This window comes from Phyllostomus hastatus, unplaced genomic scaffold (assembly GCF_019186645.2).
Source record: "Phyllostomus hastatus isolate PE091 unplaced genomic scaffold, TTU_PhHast_1.1 phas_scaffold_78, whole genome shotgun sequence".
Taxonomy (NCBI): Eukaryota; Metazoa; Chordata; class Mammalia; order Chiroptera; family Phyllostomidae; genus Phyllostomus; species Phyllostomus hastatus.
The window spans coordinates 44,602,279-44,619,712 of record NW_025334041.1 but is presented as its reverse complement, the minus strand read 5'-3'; the positions used below and the strand labels follow the sequence as shown (position 1 = coordinate 44,619,712).

Sequence of the window (17,434 nt, the reverse complement as noted above, 5' to 3'; positions counted from 1 at the left end):
TTTTAGGGAGGGAAGGGAGGGAGAAACAGAGAGAGGAAAACATCAATGTGCGGTTGCTGGGGGCCATGGCCTGCAACCCAGGCATGTGCCCTGACTGGGAATCGAACCTGAGATGCTTTGGTTCACAGCCCGTGCTCAATCCACTGAGCTACACCAGCCAGGGCAATATTTGTGATTTTAAATATTAGTAAAGAACAATGACATAGTTTGATAGTCAGCCATTTAGTTAGAGAGTCCAGTCACCCAACTCAGCCACACAAGGAGCTTTATTATATTATACAGTCTTTAATGAATGCAGTAAAAAATCATTATTTTTACATGAAAATATGGTCTTCCTTAAACAGTATATCATGAATGCTTATGATGAAAGTAAAGCAATCACAAGAAAATAATGACTCTTAGAACCTTAAAATAGAGGTTTTAAATTCATTAAAGAATGAGAACTAGTTTATATTATAGTGGGACCTATTACAGAGTTTCAGACCTTACCCCTGTTAGAGTTCAGTACAGTAAAGCCATAATAGAAAAGAAAACTATACAAATGAGAAATATCTGTAAATATAAATATTCCAAAATATTTTTGTCAATGCTAAAGATTTTCAAAGCAATTAAAAATATATTTAGAACTCATATAAAAATTTTGAGAAAATCTTTACACTAAACAGAAACATTCCAAAGTGATTAGAACATAAAAAAATTGGCCTCTACTCCTACCCTTTGTGACAGCATGGATGGAACTGGAGAGCATTATGCTAAGAGAAATAAGCCAGGCACTGAAAGACAAATACCATATGATCTCACCATTAACAGGAACCTAATCAACAAAATGAATATGCAAGCCAAGTATAGCCAAAAACATTGAAACTGAGAACAGACTGACAGTGATCAGAGGAGAGAGGAGGGGATAATAGGGAAAAAGGGTAAAGGGTTTACAAGAACAATTATAAAGGACATATGGACAATAACAAGGGGAGGTAGAAATGAGGGAGAGAGACAGGAAAAAGACAGAAAACTGTACTTGAACAAAAATTTTTAAAATGTTTTAAAGTTTTAAAAAAAATGGGTCTCTAACCTCAAATACTTTGTGGAATGAGGTAGAATATTTAAAAGTACACAAATCAACAAAATGGGCATTATTAATACAATTTTCTCTATTTTGTTTTCACATACTTTATCTCCAATCACTTAAAACAATAAATAAATCAACTATGTGAGAGGAGTAGAACTTTGTAAAAGGCTTCTTTCCACTAAAGCAGATGCCATATGATCTATAATAACTATGTGTGTTTACCCTGCTCTCAAATTACACAACTTTTCCACCACTGTTTGAGGAAAATATACAGTTTTTCTTAGCTAGTAGCTCTTCATTCTAGTATGGTCAGAGGGAAAATAAGTTATCAATTTAAAAGTAAGTATTAATTTATTTTTCTTCGCTGAAAGTAATGTGATCATGGTTGGGACAGCATATATACTTACATAATCCAAACAAAGCAATCAAATATCCTTAAAGGTTAAATCTCATTTTTGTGTTTTTTCTTTGGGGAAGGGGTGTAGGAAGGAGGGCACTTGCTATTTGCAAGCCACAGTGCTAAAAGCTAAGAATATGTAGATGAATAAAACATACTTTGCTCCTGAGTAGTTTATAATTAGGCAAGAATTTATAGGTGAATGGAAGGTCAAACATGAAGAGAGGAAGTTTTAGCTGAGTACTGGAAAATTGCTAAAAGTAAATGCAGATAAAGAAAGCTGGGAAAAGCATTTTGGGAAGACTATAAACAGAATAATCAGTATGATCGAAGGCTTTGATCAAGGACTCAAGTATAAAAGAAGAATATATACAGGAAAAAGTAAGAGACTGTGTGATTATGGAAGACAAAGAGTAGGCCCAGAAGAGGCTAAACAGCAGAAATTAGAAAGAAAAAGAAAGGATAGATTGAAGAAATATTTACATGATACCTGGCTGGTGTAGCTCAGTGGACTGAGCTCAGGCTGCGAACCAGAGTGTCGCAGGTTCGATTCCCAGCCAGGGTACATGCCTGGGTTGCAGGCCATTACCCCCAGCAACCGCACATTGATGTTTCTCTCTATCTCCCTCCCTTCCCTCTCTAAAAATAAATAAAATCTTTAAAAAAAAAGAAAGAAATATTTACATGATAAAAACTACCTAAACTTAGTGACTAACTACATGTGGAAGGTGAGGGAGAAAGGAGATTTAGTACAGGTATACCTTGTTTTATTGAGCTTCACATTATAGTGCTTCAGAGGTGTTGCTTTTTTCCCCCCCTCAAAATGAAGGCAAGACTACACCAGCAAAAAGATGACAGCTTGCTTTATTGAGATACTCACTTCATTAAGGTGGTCTGGAACCGAACATGCACTATCTCTGAGGTATGCCGATATTATTTCTAGATTTCTAGTGGGGAGTCAGATACAGATAATATCAGAAACAACAAATGTAAGTAAAAATGGAGGGACACAATATGGATGGGGTTGGAGATACTGGAAAAGTAGGAGAAAGGAGTTAGACTATTGAGTTAGAGAGGCCTATAAAAATCCAAATGGCTATATCTACAGCAAGCAGAAGGATGTGTAAGTTGGAAGTCAGGGCTAGAAATATAGATTTGAATCATTAGAATACAAGGATAGTTAAGACACAAAGTGATTAGATGTCCAAGATGAAATCTTGGAGAATATCAAGGGGGTAGAAAAATCAGGAACTCACAGAAGTTTCAGAACAGCAATAATAAATAATAATAAATATAAGATTTGACAAAGACTACCAGTGCCCTCTAATATTGGTGTGCTTTTTACCTTCCTTAGAACACTACTACACTCTGTGTTTTGGCCTCTTATAGTAAGATAAAGTCATATAAAATATTCTGGCTTAAGTTATTTAACAGGATATATGCATTTGTAGGCCTGGTTTCTGAAACTTTTCACATGATCCTCTTTGATCTATCTCTCTTCCTATCAAGGAAGATTGGAAGTCATCCACTGAAGATGGCATCATCACCTTTACAGAAGGAGCCAAGTCCCTCTAAGAAGGAGGTAAATCCAAACACTACATGGAATAGCAATATTTAGTATCACATGTCTAAATCCTGAAAAAAATCTATGCTGTCTATACCACAAGTGAGGCTGTGCTTCCTTCCTAATATTTCATATAAAAAGTTTCAAGTCCAGATTCAATATTAATATAACATTATTATAAGTCAAAACGGTAATGAAACCAATATTTCACAGCAGATTTAATAAATACTAGAATCTGAACAAAGTATTTTCATAAACTTTATGAATGTTTAATCCAATAAAAACTTCTTTTTAAAATTTTATATTGTTTCTGACTTCTAAATTTATAAGGCAGGTTTGTAAATTTACTGGTGACTATATGTCCTTCTTAAGGTAAACTGGGATGTTTCTTTATGAAAGTCTCAGTGCTATCAAAGTTATCAACTGCGTTTGTATAGTTAATGTAACTTTTCTGTGAAACTTTCTAAAATCCAAAGTAGTTATTTAAGGAAGAGTTCAAGCACGTACATATTGCCGTATCTTGGGGAAAACAAAGGACTTTTGAAGTACTAAGAAAATGAGAAAACTAATTCTCAGCAATTTAGTTATCAAGGTATGTTCAAAGTATGTATCAAGGTATGTTTATCAAAAAACAAAATAAGATCATAAGTTATATGGGGAATCTAAGTACTTAAAATGAAGTTTTAATCATTACTTATTCCGAACAATAAGTTAAATATAAAACATTAAAATAACTGTCATGAGGATTCCAAAACATTAAATCTAATCAATGTTTCAATTATTTATAAGTAAAAGTAATCCTAACAAACAATTTCAAGGAAAAATTTCTTTCTCTCTAAAAGTCAGGAGGCACCCTGGCTGGTGTGGCTCAGTGGATTGAGCACTGGCCTGTGAACTGAAAGGCCTCAGGTTTGATTCCCAGGCAGGGCACATGCTTGGGTTGCTGGCCGGATCCCCAGTTGGGGGCATGTGAGAGGCAACCAGTTGATGTATCTCTCACACATTGATGTTTCTCTCCCTCTCTTCCCCCTTCCCTTCCCCTCTGTATAAAAGTAAATAAATAGAATCTTTTTTAAAAAAAGTCAGGAGACCATATATATATTTATATTTTTAAAATATATTTAGTAGAATACATGTAATATGTATATATCATATATATGTAGAAAACTGTTTAAAATTATAAATATTCAAATAGTAGAATATAATAAAATGTACTTAACACAATCTAAATTTTTTTAATTGTATTTTTTTTATTTTCACAGAGAGGGGAAGGGAGGGAGAAAGGGAAATAATGTGTGGTTGCCTCTTGTGCATCCCCTACTGGGGAGCTGGCCCACAACCCAGACATACACCCTGACTGGGAATCGAACTAGTAACTCTTTGGTTCACAGGCTGGCATTCAATCCACTGAGCCATATCAGCCAGGGCAAAATCTAAATTTTGATAACTTAAAAGAAAATCAAAATAGTATACTGTCACAAAATCTAAAGACAAACTATCTAAGTACCTATTCTCTCACTAGATTCCCAGTGCCAGAATAGTGATGAATCAATGAATAAACTAGTTTCTTTTGTATTAGAAGGCATAAATACTTAATAATGATGATTCAACCAATCTTTCAAATAGTAAATATTACTCCTCAATTGCATATTCATTACTCATTACTCACTACTAGAAAATACAAGGTGGGATAAAAATAGGTGTACCATCGTCATATGGAAAATAATACAATAATTAATAAACACTAATATAAGAATTAACACTGTGCTTAGTGTACTCAAAACTGTAACCCTACTTTTGTCACACCTTGTATGTTAAATGAATCAATAAATATAACTGTAGTGGATGCTGTGATTCATCATCAAGAACTCCTTTTGTAACTGAAGGGCTTATTTGCCTAGGTGTTGGAAGTAATGCTGAAAGACAGCTGTCAGCCCTCTTAGGGGCTCAGATAAGGCAACTGGACCAAGATCACACAGTGTATTGCCATGTATAATGCACATGCACATTTTTTGGCCCAAACTTGTCAGGAAAAAAATCCTTCATTTTAATTTTTAAATTCAACTTATTTATTTATTTATTTATTTATATTTAGACACTTGTTTGTTGTATTAGAAAGGAATTTAGCATTTATTTTTGAACATATTATGGTACAAGAAATTTTATGTAACAAATAATTACACAACACAAGAACAGATACAAGGTATTTCAGGTACTACCCATGTATAATGTGCACCCTTATTTTTCCCTCAAAAATTTGGGCAAAAAAGTGTGCATTATACACAGCAACATACACTAGGCTTTCCTGAGGCACAGCCTGCATCTAACTGAGGTAGGATAGTAAGCCTGGAAAATTCCTGGGCAAGTGAATGGGGAAACTAAAACAAAATAATTAAAAAAGGCCAAACAATTTGACCGACTTGCAGCCAACTATTGAATCAATCATAAGACCTTATTTTCCCTCACCAAGAACACCTGAGAACAAATGGTTTATCCCTCTCCTCTCTGACCAGAGAATAAATAGCTTAAATCACCCTAGTCAGGGAGATAAAGAACAGAGATCCAATTAATGCCACGTGTGTGAGCCACACCCAAGGATGGATAAAGTCAGGGAACAAATAACAAAAACCTAATTATAGTCAGGCAAACCCAAAGAATAACCAGAGAATAATCCCAAACTCCCCTGTGCCCTCATTTTAATGCATCAACATATTAAAAATGTACCTAGAAAGCTGATGAATATTCTGTTGAAATTCTCCCCTAAGATTCTTGCCCACAAAAGAAAGATAAAAACTCTCAGGACAAAGGATACCAGCACAAGCTCTCCTCTGGAGAACACCCATGTCTGTTCTTGGGCATGAAATTTTTACTTTCTTTCTCCTAAACCCTAAGAGTACCCATGAGACTTGCAACCAGAGGAGCAATGCGCAGTGGGAGCTCATTCCAGGCTTAACCCCTGAACCTGTCTCCAAGGCCCCCTTTTCTCTGACTTTCCAGTGAACCAACAGCAGCCCTACCTTGGTTTGCTTCTTTCCAATTTCCAATAAACATTTCTGGAAGCCAGAGCAGAGCACTACCTGGGTTCTCTCCCCTGTGGCTTTTACCCCTAAGTCTTTCCTTTGTTTCCCCACCTTTAATAAACACATTCCCTCCCTGGCTGGTGTGGCTCAGTGGATTGAGCACCCGACTGCGAACCAAAGGGTCTGGCTTGATTCCCAGTCAGGGCACATGCCTGGGTTGCAGACCAGGTCCCCAGCATGGGGTGCCGGAGAGGCAACCACACATTGATGTTTCTCTCTCTTTCTCCTTCCCTTCCCCTCTCTCTAAAATAAATAAATAAATAAATAAATACATAAATAAAAACACTTGGACTTGTGTTGTGAAACCTTTCCTGCATGAAGTCAAGAACCCACATACTACAGGTGGTCCCAAGGCAGACCTGGTCCCCATCCACTAATAATTGGGGGTATAAAGGTCCAGCTCACCTCATCCCAACTTGAGACAGTTATGGGAACCATCCCAACTACAGGGGCTCTTGATGTTTTGAGACTACATCACAGTCCAATTTCCACAGAAACTGGGCTTGTTTCCTTCCTTTGCATGACATTAGTCCCACGAATCCTTCCTAGTAAATATGCCACGCTCTAACTTCCATCCCCGAAAGCTGGGTTTCAAGAAACCCAACCTGAGACAACAGTCCAAAAGAGGTTCTAGGTCTGACCCAAATTTCAATCACTCAAGGAAAGGTATTTATCTTCATATTAAAGGTCAGAAAGTATAAAAGGCTTTTAGAAGGCTAAGGAATCATTAATTTTTTTATCCCCACAATTTGTTTCCATTTCAGCTACTTTAATCAAAAGACCTATAGCATTTTGAGGACTACCTCAAAAAAGGGCATCTGTCTTACTATCATATAAGCTATTAATGACAAGCTGCACTAAATGCAATTCTTGTCTAACTTAAAAGAAAGCAAAAAAAAATTAAATATTGGTGAATTTAGTATAAACATGGTATAAAGCACTGCAGAGAACAGAGCTGCCCTTATCAAGCATATTAATTAAATGTGACTTGATAAGGAATTGCTTTACCACTAAAACTACTCAGTAAAAAAATAAATAATTGAATAAGTAACAAAACTATATGCTTTATCTGGATACAGATACCTTCGACTCAAGCTATTTTGGGCTCAAACAATACCTTAACATTGCAAGAATGGTTGATAAAGTTTTGACTATTAAATTAAGGTTCAAAAATTATTTCAATACAGGTACTCTTTTCCTATTTTTTTTTACACTGTAAACTATTTGCCATTTTGCTATAGAGCGTGGCTAGCACTAGCCATGCTTTCTATCACCCAATAATTCATATTCACTACTAAAATCTGGAGGTTTTGCCAAAGTATATGGGTCCCAATATTCAGCTTTCCTATAGAAGTTAAATGAGTGGTCTGTATATGGAAAAAGTTTCAGACTACATTTCCAAAAGGCATTTAGCAGATGTGTATACACTGTATTTCTTGCCAGGATAAGTGACTCTTAACACTATCTGGCTATATTTCAGAAAACATACCTAGACTTGAATCATCTGCTACATGAAAATTTAAGAAACATGCTCAGTAACACTGAAAACCAGCATGACCTTTGCCATATTTCTTCAGCATTATGTTTTCTTTCAATAAAATGAAGCAACTAAGTAATGTTACTTGTCCATAAAGACATGTTTTGAAAGTCACAAGATGATGTTTAACCAAAGAAAATTGAAAACAGCAGAGTACTAAAAGGACCTGGTGCCAGTACTAACACACGTAAAATATTTCAGTCAAAATTAGTATCACTAAGTTACTACAATTAGATTCCATACAAATATTTCATTAATTTGTTTAATCCTTAGCTTTCCTATCATAACATATATAAAAGCAACCACTCAAAACCCATCTTTACTTTTAACACTGCTTTTATTTCTTTGTGTTTCCCGCTGGTTATCTCCTGCACATATTTCCCTGTTGTTGGTATCTTTTTATAAAGAAATGCATTACAAATCATAATTATTACCTTCATATATAACAGCATAATATTCTATTTCTTACCAAATTATATAGCTTATAAGTCACTTTATTTTATGGGTTTTTAAAAAGATGGTTACTCTGTAATTAATTACTTAGAGAGTTAGCTTCCTAATGGCAATTCCTTTAATTACAGAGTCATCTCTTAAAATTTATATTATGTGGATAGTCTCAGATATATTAGGCCTTTGTCATCTTACCATGAACACTTCCTAATGTAATGTCCCCAGCAGCAGAAGACAGAAATGAAGATTCTGTATAAAGATACTTGGCTTTCAGCAAACCATCTTCAGTAGATATATTAACAGAACTTCCTTGTAGTTTATCTACAGTCACAGTCTAGTAAGAGAAAGGCTCAAATCAATTCATTATAAAACAAGACTGACAAAAAGCCAAAATGGTACCTACAGAAGTAGTGTCCAGATGCATAGTTACTACCCAATCACTTTACTGATTTTGATTCTCTTATTCTATCAATTACAAGATTGAGAGCAAGTGTATTCTCTGTAGAATGTGAAACAGACCGATTATCTTCCTTCATTTATTTAAATGTTCTTTAATTTCTCTTAATAATGTTTTACATTATATTTTCTATGTGGATTTTCATCTTCTGTTACATATATTCCTATTGGGGGACTTCTGGTCAAGACAGTGGCACAAGCAGACATGGCTCACCTCTTTGCATAACCACATCAAAATTACAACTAAAATATACAACAGCCATCACTCAGAACCATCCGAAACTGAGCTGAATAGAAGTCTCACTATTGTGGAATTAAAGAAACTACATCCATCCAGAGTGGTAGGAGGGGCGCAGATGGGGAATAGGCTGGTCCCTCACTCACGTGTGGTGGGTAAAAATTCAGAAGGGACTTCTCGGGAGCAAGGAGTCCCAGCCCCACAGCTGTCCCTAGGCTGGAACCCCCAGCCTAGGGTTCCAGTGACAAGAAGATAAGTCCCCACAAATTCTGGCTGCAAAAACCAGCAGGAATTGAGTCAGTGGGAAAAAAAACTGCTGGAGCTAAAAGCAGTTCCTCTTAAAGAATTCACACACAGACTCACCTATTCAGACTCACTCCCTCTGGGCTCCAGCACCCAGGGTAGCAGCTTGAAAGGCACAAGTTACACAAAGGGAGGAACTGAAGTGTCTGGCATCGAGGCAAGAGAGGCCATTGTCCCTTTTCTAAACTCCCAAGTTTCCTCCCAACCCCCGGAGCTGGCAGGCTGGTGCCATATCTGAGACTCCATCAACCTGGCTAACACTGTTTGACCCATCTTGGAGACTCCCAGAGACTCTGCCCAACCAAACTTACAGGCCCATCCAAACTTTTTCCAAGATGAATGACTCTCTTGACTCATTTTTTCCATATGAATGACTGCTCTTGGCTCATGCTGCACAACTTCCTAAATCCTCTCAACAGCTGGCTTCAGTGAGCCCCGTGCCCAACACTAGCAGCAGCCAGCCCAGATTCACAGCTTCACTTTCCCTGGGAATCTCCAAGCTCAACACAAATAGCAGCCATCTCGGATTGCTTTACAACACAGGCAAGGTGGCCCCAGGCAAAAACAGGTAGGGGTTAACCTTGGCCTGCACTACCTAGGAAACCCCAGGGCCACCCAGTGGACAGCTACAGACCACATCAGAACACCATCAACCTGCCCCTGCACAGCTGATCCTCCAATGGAGGGCAGAGGCTGGTCATAAGTGGTCACAGCCAATCCTTGCAGCTGACTGGCCTAGATAAATCCCTACCATTGATCTGCCAAGAGCAACCAAGGCTCAACTACAAGAGGAGGGTGTACTCAGCCCACACAAAGGGCGCACCTTGATAGGGAAGGCTGTGCCACTGGACCCTACAGTATACCTACTACATTAGGCCACACTACCAAGACATGGAGTCACAGCAGCTCCACCTAATACATAGAAACAAAGGGAAGCTGCCAAAATGAAGATACAAAGAAACATGACCCAAATGAAGGAACTCCACAAAACTCCACAAAAAGAGCTAAACAAAATGGAGATAAGCCATCTAACAGATGCAGAGTTCAAAACACTGGTTTTAAGGATGCTCAAGGAACTTAGTGAGGATGTCAACAGCATAAAAAAGATCCAGTCAGAAACAAAGAATACACTAATTGAAATGAAGAACAATTTACAGGGAAACAACAGTAGAGTGGATAAAGTCGAGAATCAAATCAATGATTTGAAATGTAAGGAAGAAAAAAAAACAACCAATCAGAACAAGAAGAAGAAAAAAGAATGTGAAAAATAGGGGAGTAGTTTAAGGAGCCTCTGGGACAACTTCAAGCAGTCCAACATTCGCTTCATAGGGGTGCCAGAAGGAGAAGAGAAAGAGCAAGAAATTGGAAATCTATTTGAAAATTAATGAAAGAAAACTTCCCTAATTTGGTGAAGTAAATAGACATGCAAGTCCAGGAAGCACAGAGTCCCAAACAAGATGGATGCAAAGAGGCCCACTCCAAAACACATCATAATTAAAATGTCAAAGGTAACAGATAAAGAGAAAATGTTAAAAACAGCAAGAGAAAAGAAGTTAGTTACCCATAGGGGAGTTCCATAAGATTGTCAGCTGATTTTTCAAAGGAAGCTTTGCAGACTAGAAGGGACTGGGGAAAAATATTCAAAGTCATGAAAAGCAGAGACCTACAGCCAAGATTGCTCTACCTAGCAAAGCTATGATTTAGAATGGAGTGGCAAATAGAGAGCTACCCAGACAAGAAAAAAACTAAAGAAGTTCACCATCACCAAACCATTATTATATGAAATGTTAAAGGGACTTATGTAAGAAAAAGATAAAAACTATGAATAATAAAATGGCAAAAATGCTTATCTATCAACAATTGAATCTAAGAAACTATGCAAACAAGAAGAACAGAGACAGAATCATGGATACAGAGAACATTATGATGACTGCCAGATAGGAGGGGCTGTAAGGGAATGGGTGAAGAGGTGAGAGGATTAAAAAGTACAAAGAGGTAGTTACAGAATAGCCATGAGTATGTACAGTATAGTATAGTACAGCATAGGAAATGGAGTAGCCAAAGAACTTACGTGCATGACCCATGGGCATGAACAATGGTGGGGGGATTGCCTGAGGGAATGAGGGGTGCTGGGTGGATGGGGAAAAGAGGGTAAAATCAGGACAACTGTAACAGCATCATCAATAAAACATATTAAAAAATAAAAATAAATTTTAAAAATGTTTTCCTATTTGATATTTGTAAGTGCTACTATAAAAGATATTTTTAATTTTGTTTTATTGCAATTAACTTTTTTATTTCACCTTAAATCCAACAATTTCACTACATTCACTAATTCTTAAATGCATGATTATCTACAAGTTATAGTTTCATTTCTTCCCTTCCAACCTTTATATTAATTATGTTTTTCATGCTCCTTCCTTCCTCACCAACTATCTGGCTCAGACCTCTAATTCAATGGTGAATAGAAGCCATAGAATAGCAAGAATCTTCATCTTACTCCTGTTGTCAAGGGGAAGCTTACAACAATGCATCACTGAGTAGCATGTTTGCTATAGACACCTTTCTGATCCCTTTTATCAGATTAAGAAACTTCCCTTGTATTTCGAATTTGTTTTGTTGTTTAAATCTCAGTGGGTTTTAAATTTTAGCACATATGTTATCTGATTTTATTAGACTCATGACTTTTCTCCTTTCATCTATTAATGCAGTGAATGCACTATTATTTTTAGAATTTCCAGTTTACATCTAATATAATTCTGTAGCTTTCCACTGAACAAAATGAAAGAAAATTTGTATTTATTCCCTAAGTTTCCCTAACAAAATGTAATATGCATTTAAGTTTCAAATATTGAGCACAATGTGAAATGAAGATATCTAGTTTAGGACTTTAAGTCATTTTTGTAGTATTCTTAACAAATAATTTTTAAGCATGAAGTGAATGTTAATATAAAATTGTTGACAGAGAAAATGAAATCACCAGGAAGGCTTGCCAGTTTTGTCCAGGGTCAAATTCAAGTATTACACTGGGGTGTTTAAAGATAGAATCTTTTTTTTTCAATACACGGGCATCAGTGTAACTGCTCCTAATATGTCCTTCAAAAACTATTAAGAGTTCAAAGTATTTTTTAATAAGAATTGAGTGTTAAGAATACTAAAATATAAGAAAACAAATAAAAGTCCAAAAATAGAAAAGTATCCTGAGGTTCTTATGGGAAGCAAGTTAGAATGACTTGGCCCTCTGGATCTGAAGTATATAACTTCCCTTTTTTAGTGGACTTCTATTAAATATCTAATATATACCCTACTGCTTCTTGTCTACTCCAGTTTAAGCTACTTACAGCCTCATAAGAATTTTTACTTTAAATTTAGTTTCTCAAAAATTGTCAAAAAAGATGCATTTGATTTTTATGAGAATACAAATGTTTTGTATTCTGCAGTGTAATAGTAAAGGTATAAAAATTCCTGGAAAAAATTTATTCTTTACCTACAATGATTTTTGATGAAAAACTGTTTTATGCATGATTTTAAATTCTCCTGTTATTTAACAAATAGGAATACTCTAGGTTTTTACAGATACAGAGGCTGTTTTAGGGAACACCAAAAGATGAACAGATAAATATTGAGAGAATATCTGAAACTTAATTAACAGGCAAAGGGGCACTTTTGATTAGATTTTCCTCACAACCAAATGAAGTCTTTAAGAGAAGCTATGAATATCTAGAAAATGTCAAGGATTTATTTTGTGCATTAAACACCAAAGATTTTACTCTGTAGGAAACTAGAAAAATATCCTCCACTGACCTACCAAAGCAAATGAAGGCAAGTGAAAAAACAGTACAACACTTCACCCACCACAATAATATAGTTATTTAACCAATCATTCTATAAAATTAATTTCAAACAAATTCAAAATTCACTAATATAATGCAATTTATGATACTATTGTAAAACAAATAAACTTAGAATACCAGTTTATAGCCCAATAACAAGGCTCTGATTTATAGTTATTAATGAAACAAATTGTCATAAAGAGATTCTTTGGATTAAACTATATAGCTTGCTTATTAACAGAAATAACTATTTAAAGAAAGAAAAAAAAGTAGGTCCAAAAATCAATACCTTCCTGACAGACATATTGCTATAAATTAATTTTCTTTCCTATATAAGAGGGAAAACCTTTCATAAGTTTAGTTATTATAAATCAACATTACATATAGTGAAAATCAAGTTTTAAGAAAGCACTGTGGCTCTATAGCCCAGCCTAAGAAAGAGGTCAACTGACAACTATGTCATTAATTCATCCAACAATCAGATGAATTTCTATCTTTTCTGTACCAAACTTGGGATACCGAAATTAATGATATAATTTAAAAAGAGCAACTCCATATAAAATGACATGTAAAGAATGCTGTTAAGTATTTGTAGAGCTCATTTGATTCTCACAATCAGGAAAAACAAATAATGCCACCCCTGTTTTATAAATAATGAAATGAAGTCTCAGTAAAGTTTACTGGTATATCCGGGACTGGTCAAGTTATCTCTGTTATCTGTGTTTCATTTACCTATATCATCATCATTATAATAAATATCATATTAGTTAGCTATGTGCCAGAGATTAAGAATTTTGTCTATATTAATTCATTAATCCTTATAACAACTCTCTAAGTACATTATTATTATTCCATTTTCCAGAAAATGAAGATACATAGAGATTAAGTAACCTGTCTGAAATAATGAGTTTAATAAGTAGCTGAACCAGTATTGAAACACAGGTAGTTTGGTTCTTAATTCTTTGCTCTTAACCAACTCACAATGTTGCCTCTCAAACATGCAAAGCAGATGTCTGTAAAAGTAGTACATTAAAAAGTTAACATTTCATAAGCATTTATCTTGTTATAAAAAACCCATAAACTTAGAAATATGCTTTAAAAATTAACACTGTAGTATAAAGAAATATCTACACTGATTCTTTAGTACAACACAAAACTCAATCAAGAAAGAAACAAAATAGTATCATAGATTGTAGGAATAAATTGAATATGCAATAAACCATGAAAGTTGAAATAAATAAATAATGAGTGTAAACAGTGGTCAAAATATTCAAAATAGCAAATAATTTAAGAGATGATTTAAATTCTTCAATACTTAGACTTGAATGTCAATATGTAATATTCTAGTAACTTAGATTATTTCACATAACACAAGCCATCACTTAAAGGACAGAATTTGGACTTCCAGCCAAGATGGAGGTGTAGGTGGATACACTTTGCCTCCTCGCACAGCCAAAAGGAAAACAAATTTGAAAACAAAAAATAACCAGAACTGCCAGAAAATCAAACTGTATGTAAGTATGACAACCAAGGAGTTCAAGAAACATTCATCCAGACTGGTAGGAGAAGCAGAGATGGGCAGCCTGGGTGGAGAGGACTCGAGGCAAGGCAGTGGCTGGCACACCAAACCAGGTGGTGGCTGGTGGCCTGGGCAGTCCCACATTTGTGTGTGGACAAACTGGGAGGAACAACTGGGGAGTGAGAACAGACCACACAACCCAGGATTCTGTCACAGGGAAATAAAGCCTCAAAACCTCTGACTGAAAAAACCTGTGGAGGTTGAGGCAGCAGGAGAAACTCCCAGCCTCACAAGAGTTCACTGGAGAAACCCACAGGGTCCTAGAACATACACAAACCCCCTCACCTGGGAATCAGCACCAGAACGGCCCAATTTGCTTGTGAGTAGTGGGGGGACATGCCTGAAAGCTACTCAGGTTCCCTCTCAGCCCCTCCCCGACAAACAGCGCCAAAAAGCAGCAACGTGGGTTGCCCCACCCTGGTAAATACGTAAGGCTCTGCCCCTTACTACATAACAGGCACACCAAGACAAAAGTATATGACCCAAATAAAAGAACACATCAAGCTCCAGAAAAAATACAACTAAGCGACGAAGAGATAGCCAACCTATCAGATAAAGATTTCAAAACACTGGTAACCAGGATGCTCACAGAAATGGTTGAATATGGTAGTAAAAATAGAGGAAAAAGTGAAGGCTATACAAAGTGAAATAAAGGAAAATGTACAGGGAACCAAGAGTGAAGAGAAGGAAACAGACTCAAATCGATGATTTGGAGCAGAAGCAAGAAATAAACATTCAACCAGAACAGAATGAAGAAACAAGAATTCAGAAAAAATGAGGAGAGGCTTAGGAACTTCCGGGACAACTTTAAATGTTCCAACATCTGAATCACAGAGGTGCAAAAAGAGAAGAGGAAGAGCAAGACATTGAAAATGTGTTTAAAAACATAATGAAGGACTTCTGGCCAAGATGGAGGCATAGGTAGACACACTGTGCCTCCTCGCACAACCAAGATAGGGACAACAACAATTTAGAAACAGAATAACAACCAGAACTGATAGAAAATTGAACTGTATGGAAGTTGGACAACCAAAGAGTTAAAACAGACACATTCATCCAGACCAGCAGGAGGGGAGGAGTCGGGTAGCCAGGCAGAGAGGGGTCGCGTGGCACAAAGAGCGCTGGGACCCGCGCATAAGACCATGGCAGGCGAACCCTGGGTGTGCAAGCAGTGGATGGCAAACCCCGGCCAAGGGGTGGCAACCGGCAGACACAGTGAGGCAACGATTGTGAAGAAAGGCACTGTGTGCAAACCAGGATTCCAGCGCTGGGAAATAGAGCCTTGGGGCACTGATTGAAAACACCTGTGGGGGGTTGCGGCACAGCAAGAGACTCCTGGCCTCAGAGAAGAGGTTGCTGGAAAAACCCACGGGGTACACAAGCCCACCCACAAGGGAATCAGCCCCAAACAGGTCCAGTTTGCTTGGGGAAAGCAGTGGAAAGGACTGAAGTCCCATGAAGAGTGGAGCAAGTGCCATTGTTCGCTCTCAGACCCCTCCCCCACATACAACATCACAACCCAGCGACTGGGTTGCCCCGCACTGGTGAATGCCTAAGGCTCCGCCCCTTATACGTAGCAGGCACAACCAGAACAACAAAAAAAAAAGATGGCTCAAACAGAAAAAGAAATGAAAGCCCCAGAACTGATCCTTTTAAGCGACTGACAGATAGCTAACCTATCAGAAGCACAGTTCAAAACACTGATCAGGATGCTCACAAAACTGGTTGAATTTCGTCACAAATTAGATGAAAAAATGAAGGCTACAATAAGTGAAATGAAGGAAAATGTACAGGGAACCAATAGTGATGGAAAGAAAGCTGGGTCTCCATCAATGGAGTGGACCAGAAGAAAGAAACAACCAAACAGAAAAGAATGGAGAAATAAGAATTAAAAAAAAAATGAGGAGAGGCTTAGGAACCTCCAGGACATCTTTAAACATTCCAACATCCAAATTATAGGAGTACCAGAAGGGGAAGAGGAAGAGCAAGAAGTAGAAAAGTTATTTGAACAAATAATAAAGGAGAACTTCCCCATTCTGGCAAAGGAAACAGACTTGCAGAAGTCCAGGAAGCTCAGAGAGTCCCAAAGAAGTTGGACCCAAGGAGGAACACACCAAGACACATCATAATTATACTTCCCAAGATTAAAATGAAGAAGAGAATCCTAGAAGCAGCAAGAGATAAGGAGACAGTTACCTGCAAAGGAGTTCCCATCAGACTGTCAGCTGATTTCTCAAAAGAGACCTTGCAGCCAAGAAGAAGCTGGAAAGTATTCCAAGTCATGAAAGGCAAGGACCTACATCCAAGATTGCTCTATCCAGCAAAGCTTTCATTTAGAATGGAAGGGCAGATAAAGTGCTTCTCAGATAAGGCCAAATTAAAGGAATTCATCATCACCAAGCCCTTATTTTATGAAATGTTAAAGGGACTTATCTAAGAAAAAGAAGATAAAAAACATGTAAAGTAAAATGACAGCACACTCACAATTATTAACAACCACACCTAAAACAAAAACAAACTAAGCAAACAACTAGAACAGGTACAGAACCCCAGAAATGGAGATCACATGGAGGGGTAGCAACAAGGGAGTGGGAAGAGGAGAGAGGAGGAAAAGGTACGGAGAATAAGTAGCATAGATGGTAGGTAGAAAATAGACAGGGGGAGGGCAAGAATAGTATGGGAAATGTAGAAGCTAAAGAACTTACGACACATGGACATGAATTAAAGGGGGGGAATGTGGGTGGAGAGGGTGTGCAGGGTGGGGGGGAATGAAGGAGGGGGTAATGAGACAACTGTAGTAGCACAATCGATAAAATATATTTTTAAAAAAACATAATGAAGGAGAACTTCTCTAATCTAGCAAAGGAAATAGATTTCTAGGAAGTCTAGGAAGCTCAGAGAGTCCCAAAGAAGGTGGACCCAAGCAAG

The 17,434-nt window shown here is 37.0% G+C and overlaps 1 protein-coding gene across 1 annotated transcript in view; it reads right to left on the bottom strand.

Annotated features, from left to right (window-relative positions):
• FAM185A (family with sequence similarity 185 member A) overlaps positions 1-17,434 on the bottom strand; it is a 65,036-nt gene that overhangs the window by 39,542 nt on the left and 8,060 nt on the right. The window contains exon 4 of the mRNA XM_045828411.1: positions 8,293-8,431. Coding sequence (XP_045684367.1) covers positions 8,293-8,431 — 139 coding nt within the window. The remainder of the gene's footprint in view (positions 1-8,292; positions 8,432-17,434) is intronic.